At 41.7% G+C, this 11065-nt stretch overlaps 2 protein-coding genes across 2 annotated transcripts; one reads left to right on the top strand and one right to left on the bottom strand.

Annotated features, from left to right (window-relative positions):
• The first annotated feature begins 399 nt into the window (after nucleotides 1-399).
• Nucleotides 400-6176, top strand: nob1 (NIN1 (RPN12) binding protein 1 homolog). Its single transcript, XM_044030505.1, has 10 exons — nucleotides 400-487; nucleotides 1717-1849; nucleotides 2239-2372; nucleotides 2518-2589; nucleotides 2709-2849; nucleotides 3361-3492; nucleotides 4025-4240; nucleotides 4497-4594; nucleotides 4760-4904; nucleotides 5304-6176. Exons 1-10 carry the CDS (start codon nucleotides 419-421, stop codon nucleotides 5571-5573), a joined length of 1410 nt encoding a protein of 469 aa, XP_043886440.1. The 5' UTR covers nucleotides 400-418; the 3' UTR covers nucleotides 5574-6176.
• Nucleotides 6052-10808, bottom strand: cog8 (component of oligomeric golgi complex 8). Its single transcript, XM_044030503.1, has 5 exons — nucleotides 10274-10808; nucleotides 9479-9686; nucleotides 8138-8962; nucleotides 7840-8008; nucleotides 6052-7110 (listed from the first exon to the last, which is right to left on the bottom strand). Exons 1-5 carry the CDS (start codon nucleotides 10600-10602, stop codon nucleotides 6809-6811), a joined length of 1833 nt encoding a protein of 610 aa, XP_043886438.1. The 5' UTR covers nucleotides 10603-10808; the 3' UTR covers nucleotides 6052-6808.
• Between the last annotated feature and the right edge of the window lie 257 nt (nucleotides 10809-11065).

Below are 11065 nucleotides of genomic sequence, written 5' to 3'. Positions count from 1 at the left end.
ACCAATCACACGACTCATGACATCAATTGTAGGCAGGTACTGTTATAATATTTTTTGGTCCATATTGTTTATTTGAATCACTATTACATAAAAACATTCAGAAACATTTTCTGCTAACCCCGTCAATTTACTGTAACAACTACAATACACGGAGATAGTTGATATTGTATCATATCATGGAAGAAAGCTGATAAAAATTAAAACATGGAACTTAACACAAGCAAATGTCAAATACGTTTAAGGTTGTATTTTTCAAAATATGTGATAGTTCTACAGTTTGTATACATGATTTGGGTAAATTGGCTCAAGTTCAGACAAGTTCCTTACAGATTTCCGACACTTATGGTGCGTTTGAGGCATTGTTGTCACATGAGAGTGTCGTCTCCTCTGGTTGGTCGTTGCTGGTCGTCAATCCAAGATGGCACTCACCCTAGTGGAGCATGTTGTGGCTGACGCAGGAGCATTTTTGAAGAAAGCTCCTCTTCAGGTGAGACTTTGTTCACGGTTTCATCTCATGTTAGTGTTTTAATGATTGTAATGACAGGCCACTTGACCAGTCTATGTGTCCGGTCCGTGTTCACTGTGAGGGAGTCCGTAACAGTCTGTGGAGGAGGCCCACAGACACACGGACCATCATCACACTACAATAGAATTTAAAGCGACACAATGTAGGATGGCAACCTTCAGATAATGTCTCCAAGATTATCGATGATGTTTACCATGGTATGGTCATGGTGTTTCTGATACGAATACACCACAAGAGATACCAAACTAACATTGATTCACCAAAAACGTTGAACAACTGTTCATCTGTGTCGTTACCTGCGTACACGTTTTTATCATCAACCATGTGAGAATGGTAATCAGGAGTGTCAGATTCATTTTGAATAATTCTAATAGTACATCAGACATCAAATGTCTTGACTACTTGGTCCCAAGCATGAGTGACTGACCACCCTTGAGTCAGTGTATTCACTATTCAAACATATCTTAGACACTGGATTTAAAAACAAAAAAAAAACAAGGAAATATCAACATATAACCTTCATTTTGAGATTTTTTGTTTTATTAAGATGTTTGGCCGATGTTTAAAATTATTAATGGTCTTGCACCACCCCCTTTGAGAGCATGTTGGGCCTCTCTAGTCTCAAACTGCCTAGTGTCTAATTCGGTCAGTAGGGGGCCAGTCTATCTATTAATGAAATAAACCATACAGAAATAACTTGATATTAAGTGGCAGTCAGTCTGCATGAAATTGAGACTGGGTACAACAGTTTTAGGAAGACTATTTTGGTCAATCAGCCTTCTTGTTAAAAGTGGTTGGGAAGTGGAATTCCCTCCCCACTAATGTTCAAGAGTAAACACTTGCATTGTTTAAAAAACGTCTTAAGCTTTGGTTAAAATACATACAAACGTGTGACCTTGAATAAATGTAATTGCACCAATGTGTTTCAGGTCAGACCACTATTTTAATTTACTGTAAACTAAATTTTTTCTTGCTGCTATGTAGGTTAGCTGGCTATTTATATCCACTGCTTTGAAAAGGCCCTATCATATTTATATCCACTGATCTTAGGCCAGATTAATTATAATGTGATGGACCTTGTTATGTTGTTGTAATTGTTCTTCGTCTACCTGTCTATTAGTTTTCTTATCTATTAGTTGATGGATCAGTTGATTATTGATTCCTATCTTAAAATCTTTCTTGTGTTACAGGATATTGGCAAGAACATTTACACATTGAAAGATGTGGTGGAAGAGATCAGAGACAAACCCACCAGGAGGAGTTTGGCCTTCCTGCCGTACCAGCTTCATTTCAAAGAGCCGCATCCCGAACACATCAGACATGGTAACTGAACTCTACTTAAATAAACTATAACTGAACCCATAGTATATTTTTACTATAATGGACTGAACTTGACCAAACCTCAACACATTAGAACTAGAAACTAAACTTGAACTAAACGTGAACACATCAGACATGGAAACTAAACACATAAGATGTAGTAACTTATATTAACTAAACCCATTAGGGGAGTTTGTTTTGTGTCATTTTTGTGGTCTCTCTCCTCATCTGTTCCTACCGTATGTATTTTGGGTTAGCCAATGGTATAAATTTACTGTACTCTATTTACACCTCTACTTGTTGTTGCCAAAGCTGTCATGTGAGCATCTCACTGTGGTTCAGGTTTACTGAAACCCTGGGTAAGAATCTCAGTTGCGTTTGTCTGTCCCCAGTGACGGAGTTCTCAAAGAAGACCGGAGACTACCCGAGTCTTTCAGCCACGGATATCAAAGTCATGGCTCTGACGTACCAGCTGGAGCTGGAACATGTCGGTTCCGAACACCTCAGGAGAGAGCCAGAGGTCAAGGTAACTATCTACTGAGCAAACCGCTGCCACAAGAGTACCATAGTCCCTGTGTTTTCCCCGTGCTTCCTGTCAAAACACAATCTTATTCATCATGTTGACTCTTCATTTCCAGCAGAGAGTAACTTTAGTTAATGATGTGTTTCAGGTCAATATACAAAGCACACAGCGTCACCCAGAGGCTCCGGTTAATCTTGCAGGATTTCACTTCCCCTCCCAGGTGAAAATCAGATGATAGTTTGACTCATCCAGCCCTGTGTGCTCTGTGATGGGGACGATCATTGTTACCACCTCTGTCCAAATGTGTCAAAAACTGTCTTCTCTCTGACGTCTCTACAGAAACCTGTGAAAAGTTCTTGTAGCAGACCGACTTGCGCAGAGACAGTGACTCCAGGCCGTCATGATAGTGATAAGTTTAACAACTTCCAGTTTTGGAGAGAGCCGCTGCCATCCATCGACAATGAGCTGCTGAAGTTACTGGTGAGTCAGACAGTAGGAAAGTCTTGATGTCCACACACATAAATTGCATCTGGCTTTGAGCCCTTCCATGTAGAGTATGCAACAATCTATAGTTAAATGGGCTGTTCACACCTATAAACATTTGAACTGAACAGCAGCCAATCACGCTTGTAGTTTTGTATTAAACTGGAGTAAACCTGCAAATAAAAGGCACTCAACCGACTCCTTTCCTATTGCCATGAGAACAATTAGTCTTTCTGTTGTTTTCCTGCATTGAGTCATGTTTGAAGTCACAATCACACTGTAAACAACACACCATGGAAGAGATTGCTGACAGCATTCGTTACCTCCGCATCAGCTAAACAGGTTTAGATCACGGAAACGGTGCAGGCCACAGCAGAGACTGTGAATAAATGCCAAAATAAAGTAATAGAAAGTGAATTTACTCTGTTCTTCTGGTTTTTATCCTCTGCACTGTAACAGTAGGGGACGAATATACATATTGTTAAACCCCTTCTGTTTGTCGTTGCAGAATCCAGCCGAGGTTGTGAACAACAAACAGAAGCAGACGTCTCCTGTGGTGTCAGACGGTGACAAGTTTAACAGCTTCCAGTTCTGGAGACAACCGTTGCTGACCCTCGATGAAGACCTGCTGGACTTACTGGTGAGCTTCCATGACTTATTTTATTGAGGATTACTACTACTGCTTCGGGTCTGCATTCAGACAGGAGTTTCAGCTCTGTATCAGAAGTAAGGTGCACCTATACTGCCACAACAATCACATAACCTTTTACATGGGGGCATTTAAATGTAGATTTTTGCCTGTACAGGTGTTTTGCTTAATTTCAGAAAATACTAAACCACAGTGATGGATTGTCAGAGCAGGGATTTGGTTTATTAAATGCTAAGGTGAAACTGAAAAAAGTAATGTTCTTTCACTTAAATTAGCAGGTAACCAAAGGTGATTCATTTAAAAATGAGAATATTGATTAAATCCGGAACCAAACGCGACATTTTAACCATAGATATTTTTTTGTCTAAGCTCAACAACTACCCGACAAATGCAAGTGCTATTTAGCCATGAACATGCATGCACACACAGATACACAGCAATGATCAGCTTCTGTGTGTCTGATTCCATCACAGATGGCTTGAAGATGAACGAGGACAATGTGGTGATGTGTGTTTGTTTCCAGAAAGTGGACGGCATCTCGGAGACGTTGCCTAAGAAAGATTGCCAGTCAAATGATGAGGACAAAGAGAATGAGCCTGGAGATGAAGAGGAGGATGAAGATGACGGAGGAGGTTGGATCACTCCCAGTAACATCAAAGAGGTGAAGATGGACTCCCCTGACTGGGTGGCTCCTGCTGATGTCACAGTCGGATGTCTTACCACCGACTTCGCCATGCAGGTAACGGACATCGTGCTTTAATAACTTTCAGATTATGTCAAATCAGATCAGGGTCAAATGTTTGCTCTGAATGGTTAGAAAATGTGATTATGTGATTTCAATTTATCGATAGATGCTGGAGATACAGTATCTATCCAGTACTAATTCATTATAGATGTTTACTTTGATTCAAGGATGACTTGATTTGCCACACAAATAATACAATGACCAACAGTAAACAGTAAATAAATTAACCTCTGACCTCTTATTTTTCCAGAATGTTCTAATCCAGATTGGACTTCATGTCCTCTCTGTTAATGGCATGGTGATCAAACAGGCGAGGAACTACATCTTGAGATGTCACGCCTGCTTCAAGTGAGTCAAATAAAATGGGACACAGGGTCAGTGAAGGGGTTCATCCTCTGGAGACAGACTGAGAGAGAGCAGCTCAGATATCTCTCTCTCTCTCTCCAGAGCATGTCCATCCTCAGGTTCCACTGTTAGTGCTGGTGCTTGACTGTGAATGTGCTTCGATTCCAGGACGACGAGTAACATGGACAAAGTTTTCTGTCCTCACTGTGGAAACAAAACTCTGAAGAAGTTGGCGGTGACAGTCGGCGAGGACGGCAGTATGAAGATGCATTTCTCCTCAAACCCCAAAGTGCTGAACCCAAGAGGACTGCGGGTGAGGAAAAGTAGTCGCATGACGATGCCAAATCCATCCTTAAGGAAAACATTACATTAAACTGTGTTGGAAAACATTCATATTTGAGGTATTAGATCAGGTATATTTAATATTATTTAAGGCCCTCAATAACTGATTTGTATTTTGTTTTTAAATACATTTTTGAAAACTAGGGGATACGCATTAACATATTTGCCCAACCCTATATAAAACAAGGGTTAGGGTTAAACCAAAATAAACCTGTATGTCAAGTATTTTTTACAGTGTATTATAGGGACAGAGGTTGACATTTTAAAACTCCACCAAAAGTTCCACACTTAAGCCACAGTTATCAAAAATATTAAGTTAAAAAAGGGTTCTTTGATTTTCGTTCTTTAATCCTCTTCTGTCTTGTTTCAGCACCCGCTGCCTTTGCCTCAGGGCGGGAAACATGCCAACAACCCTCAACTGGTGGAGGACCAGCAATTCCCCCAGCAGAAACTGTCCCGGAAGGCTCGCCAGAAGAACGACGTCTTCAACCCAGACTACTTGGCCAACGCGTCGCCTTTCTGCGAGAAAGACATCTACAGCCGAGCGGCCAACCTGCAGATCCGAGACGGCCAGTGTGGAGGTGGCAGGAGACGGGCAAACCCCAACGCTGCCCGCAAGAAGTTTGTTAAAAAGAAGTGAGGAGTCGATGGAACCGTTTGGACTCATGGTGATGCAATATTATCAGATCTGTTTGAGGTTCAGTCGAGATGCAGATGCCCAGCAATGTGCAGAGATTGTAACAGCTCCATCTAATTATGTGCCAGATTCTGTAGTTAATCAATACGTCGTTTTTAAAAACATCATTCATGTATTAAATCTGCTGAGGCATTCACAGACTGACATCTGAGATACAAAAATCAGCTGCTGAACACCAACTAATGGATGAGTCCAGTTTATTACAACTGTCTTACTCTTATTATTAGGGCCCAAGCATGAATGCTAGTTATATTATTATTGTTATTACTATTATTATTGTTATTATTATTACAACAACAACAACAACAACAATAGAATCATGGACAAAATCATCAAATACTGTTTTGTTAGTGATTAAAGGTAGTATCAAAAATTTCATAAATGTGTATGTATGAGTTTGTGATAAAGATGTGGAGGACTGTAAGTTTAAGACCATTTATTTATTTTTTGTAATGAAGAATTATCCCTGTACCAAAAGAACAGTAGGCTCAGAATTTCACAGAATGCATCATTAACATAAGGCTTAATAAAATAAGAACTGTTAAACATGTATCAGATTTACTATATGCATATTGAACTGATGTGAAATTATAGATTCTGGGAGAGAGAACATGTAAGAAATCCAACAAAAGAAATGCAAAATTCTCCTTTGGAAGTTAGTCTTAATTTTGGAATTACAACTTCATTAAACTGTTAGAAACCAATACAGCAGCCAGCTAGAGAAAAGTCACGTTTAACATTTGAAATGTCATTGAAAATGTCATGCAGTTTTCCTCTCAGACACAAATGAGTCAGAACTTGGTGTTTTTATTTTCACTGTCTGATGTCATGATAAATAACTGATTCTCTAACATTCATTTGGTCATATGCAGTCGATGACATCGCGACATTCACTTAACCTGAAATTGGAGTGAATGAAACCCAGTAGATGTGTTAACGGACATTAGAAACTAAAACGATTATTCAGTAATCAAAATAGATTAATTTAACATGGTATGGTTGTTAAATAATATTTTTCCTTATACACATTTTTTTTAAGTTCATAAAATCCTGAAAAGGTAAAATTGTCCATCACCAGGTCCCAAAAACTACAGCAGTTCTTCAACTTGCTCGTTGAGACTCCTCTCTAAACCCCGGAGATCATGAAATCATTTGATTCTCTTTCCCACCAGCGTCTGTTACTCCAGAGAAAACTCCTCATCTTGATCGTCAAAGTTCGCCTCTGTTGGTTCAGCAGTTGCCTCAGACTCAGGTTCTCTGGGACTGGACTGGGTCACTGAAGGTTCTGGATCAGTTACTCGTTCTTCGTGTGGCGTTTCAAACTTCAGGCTGCTCAGCTCACTGGAGATATCGACCTCGGGCACCAGCAGTGGAACTAACATTTCCCTCTGTGGAAGCACAAAGTCCAGAGGCTTGAGGACCGCAGCGAGGTCAATGCAACCCAAACTGTCGTACTTTTGTAGCTGAGTTGGAGCGACGCCTGCAGAGAGACAAAGAACATGTTCAGAATGGCATTTACTTTTTACCATTTATAAATATTATCAAGTAAAGCGGTAGAAGATGGATGGATGGATGGATGGATGGATGGATAATGCTGCACCAACCATTCATGGTCAAACACACCTATCTACATACATAAGTGGATTACTGCCACATGACAAACTTGAAAAATAAGTTGAGAATGATGCATTTTTTTCCTTGTGTAGGGAGTCATCTTTCATATCTTAAGCTTGTTGCTGAGCATCATGTGTTTGGACAGTTTATTTCTTTTTTCTCTCTCTTCACACAGGACTCTCAACACCAGGAGGAAGCAAAATGAGGAAAAACGGAAGGATGAAAGAGGAAGTAGTGGCTGAAGGAGGATTAGGTGAAGAAGAAAGAGGAGGAGACGGTGGTTGAGGTGATGGGAAGGGACAAGGTGGAAAAGGAAATTGAAAATGTAAAGAGAGAGGTTTAAGATAGAGACAGAGGGAAAGGAGATGGCTGAAAGAAGAGGTGAAGGTAGAAGAAAGAAGTGGTGGAAGAAAAGGAGGTTGAACAAGAAGAGAAGGTTATTGGAGATTGAAAATAAGGTGATTTCACTAAAATATTTGATCTCTGAAGCATTTTCCCCCAAATATATCTTCAGGTCTGAACCTGAAAGTGCTCAGTTGGATAAGTAATGTTTATTGATTATTGACAGCATGAAGGAAAGCAGAACACTCCTCACCCAGAATGAGGGCCACCTGCGCTGGAGGAAACAGGACCTGCAGGCAGCGGTTGAGGAACGGCAGCAAGTCTTCAGCGTACGAGCAACAGAACTGAACAAACAGCTCCTTCTCTCTGCTGCTGAATGCCGATTCCTCTGCCCGGTGGAACACGAGAATCTGACGGGTCACCTGACAGGGAAAAAAGAACTGTAACATAGCAGAGCTCAACATGACTGATGTTAGAGCCATGTATGCATGGTCTCATAACAGTAACAGATTTCCAGGTGTGTCATGTGACCAGAAACTGCTGCTGCTTACCATTTTCAGAGCATCCTCCAGACACCTGGTTATATCCTGGACCAGGCCAACAGGGCAGCAGAGCCGGAGGTCATTGAAGGCAGTCAGTATGTTGTTGAGGAAGCAGGCCAGTGGCTGGAAGTCCAGCAGGGACATGGGGGGCTGCAGGGTGCCAGGCTGGATGCTGGGTGCCACAGGGGGAATGGTCCCTCCCAGTACTGAAGGCAGAGCAATTAGTGTATACAAGTTCATGTCTTCTTGGAATTTGTCCACAGCTTCTTGCACAGCTCTGCCAAATGTCTCTGCTGCCACCCTCTGGAACATGGGCGCCAGTTGCCCGCGGAAATCTGCCCCCACTCTGCTAAAGGAGAGGCCAAAGTACATGCACTGACCCAGCAGGGAGTCCAGACGCCCCCCCACACCCCGCTGCAGGTCCCTCTCTAACGTCTCCAGAAACTCAGACATTTTCTGCACCAACCAGCCGTGGAAGATTGCACCTTCATTCACCACCACATGCTCACCAGCGGGGGGCACCAGTGGGTCCTCATCAGAAAAGATAGCTCTGTACTGGGTGATAATGTCGAACAGGTGAACTCTGCAGGCCTCTATGGTTTTGGTGATGTGGAAATAGGGGTCATCTTCGGGGATGGCAGCCAGGATGGAGTTCAGCCAGGTGCCTCTGGCCTGTAGGAACTTCACTCGCAGCTCTGCCTCTGTAAATACGTCCATCCTCCGCAGGTAACCAATGACACGCAAGCAGACAGGAAGCTGCGAGTTGCTGCGCAGCTGCTGCAACAGCTGGTTGAGCATCAGCTGAGTCGACTGGCGCACTTCGCGCACGATACCCTGAAAAAGCAAGATGCTGGTTTTAGAGATAAAACAGAAAAATAACAGTTTTATTATCAATAAATCCTCTCAGTAAAAATCATGATCTCACAGAATAAATAGATGATAGGCTTAAGATATGATCAGGAGATTAGGTTTCACGGACAGAATACCCAACAGAAAAAGTGGCAATTTAACATTAATTCCATCCACTTGAATACTCTGACTTAAAATATTCCAAACCCAGAGTAGCAGTAAAGAATCTCTGTGGTTCAGCGGCCGTTAAATCTTCAAACCGGCTGAGCGTGAGAAAAGATTGAGCCTAAAACATAAAGAAACAAAGGGAGCTTCTCCGCTATGGATATGGAAACACTTTCATATTAACAAGTTTAAATCTCAAAGTCAAAAGTTATAAGTTCAAATGTACAAGCAGTCCAAAGCCTAAACGCACACACATGTTTGAACTATCATCGCCTCCCTCCTGACTTTTAAGATGAAATGAAATGAGAACAGTATTATAGCTCCTCCTGGACTCACATGAATGACTTGGATGGAGGAGTGTTTCTTCTCCAGCCTCTTGGCGTACGCTGCCAACTCTAGAGCCTCCTCATAGTATCCGTTTCGGACACAGGTGTCCATGAGCTGGGGGATCTCCAGAATCTCCAAGATCTCAGTGTGGCGGTTCAGTGTCAGACTGTTCATCCTACGACTGACACCTATGTCCTCTGCCTCCTTCACAAAGCCTCTGATGAGAGAAAGAGGCACAATGAATGAGTGACTTCATCTTACACTGCCCATTGTTACTGGGCATGACAAAATATTTCAGTGAGGACAAATGCAAACATGAAAAGAGATTAAAAAACAATAAATACTATAATATGGTTTGAAATTATAGTGCAATTGAACTACAGTGCCTAAAAGATAAGAGAAACGCATGTATTGCCTTTAATAATGCAGTAATTTAAGTACTGATATCAATGTTCATATACTTTACCTGTCCTTCTTAAAGAAGGGGGAGGAATTATAGTCTAAAGTCAAGTGAATTTTATTTATATAGCCCAAAATCACAAAAACTATTTGCCTCAATGGGCTTCCAATGGATGTCACCCTCCATCCTTAGACCATCACATCGAGTGAGGAAAAAACCTATAATCTAAAAAGATAAAAACGATAAAAGACGGTAAAAAAAAAAAAACACATAAAAGGTGTCAACCTCAGTCTACGAAGTGTCTCTGACAAATTAATAATGATTATGGTTGTTTGATAAAGACTTTCAAGTCATTTCAACTCAGCCATTATTTTTTGTGTTATCAGTGACCGAGCAGCACCGACCTGCATTTCTCCCCGAAGCCTGGAAGCTTGTCCAAAAGCCGGGACACGCTACTTTCCACCCGTCCGAAGTCCCGATAGATGTGTTTGGTGCAGTCGGCGGTGCGAATGAAGGTCTGATAGTTGGAGAATGCCAGCTCCCGGGTCTGCTGCAGGATCTGAGCCCGCTCCTCCGCCAGTCGCTCCGGCTCCCGACTCAGTTTCTCTACCCCAAAGGAGCTTAGCTCAGAGAGGTAGACGGTGAAGTCCGGGTTGTCTCTCCAACTGTCCGGGAAGCTGTCCTTAAAGATAGACGCCAAAATACTCTCGTCTTCCACGTCTACCGCCGCCATGTTGGTTCAGGATTCAGCTCTCGCTTGTGGTATGTCAGCGACACAAACCCGTTCGGACTGGACTTTGCGCAAAGCTTTAAAGAGAAAGGTGCATTGGAAATGTTAATATTGTTTCTATAATCACACCTCATAGAGAGAGAGAGAGAGACAACCAGCCTTCTTCCGGATTGTTTTCCATGAGGTGGGAGAAGACTTGTCTATACCTTGCCTTTGATTGGTTTAGGTTGAAGCATAAAGCGTGATGAATGGTCACAGTTAGTTAAGGACAGCAGCGAGCCAATCAGAGCCAGAAAAGAGGCGTGTTCTTTTCCGTTTGGGGTCGGAAAAAATTCTTACACAGTTGAGTAAAATTGATAATTGTCTTAGCTGTTGTGGATGTTTTTTATAAGTAAAATGTGTAAATAAATACATTAATTAATATGGAACTCAAAAACACAATAATTTTACCTGCGAGATTGTGCAA

Source organism: Solea senegalensis, linkage group LG7 (genome assembly GCF_019176455.1).
Source record: "Solea senegalensis isolate Sse05_10M linkage group LG7, IFAPA_SoseM_1, whole genome shotgun sequence".
NCBI classification, from domain to species: domain Eukaryota; kingdom Metazoa; phylum Chordata; class Actinopteri; order Pleuronectiformes; family Soleidae; genus Solea; species Solea senegalensis.
Note: the sequence above shows the minus strand (reverse complement) of the source record. Positions and strands in the feature narration are given on the sequence as shown.

Excerpts from the sequence above, each read along its gene's own strand:
- nob1 (XM_044030505.1), top strand. The coding sequence starts at position 419 with ATGGCACTCACCCTAGTGGAGCATGTTGTGGCTGACGCAGGAGCATTT. Across the intron at positions 1,850-2,238 it reads TCCCGAACACATCAGACATG|TGACGGAGTTCTCAAAGAAG; the intron begins GTAACTGAACTC and ends GTCTGTCCCCAG. Across the intron at positions 4,241-4,496 it reads CCACCGACTTCGCCATGCAG|AATGTTCTAATCCAGATTGG; the intron begins GTAACGGACATC and ends TTATTTTTCCAG.
- cog8 (XM_044030503.1), bottom strand. The coding sequence starts at position 10,602 with ATGGCGGCGGTAGACGTGGAAGACGAGAGTATTTTGGCGTCTATCTTT. Across the intron at positions 8,963-9,478 it reads CCTCCATCCAAGTCATTCAT|GGTATCGTGCGCGAAGTGCG; the intron begins GTGAGTCCAGGA and ends TTGCTTTTTCAG. Across the intron at positions 8,009-8,137 it reads TGGAGGATGCTCTGAAAATG|GTGACCCGTCAGATTCTCGT; the intron begins GTAAGCAGCAGC and ends TTTCCCTGTCAG.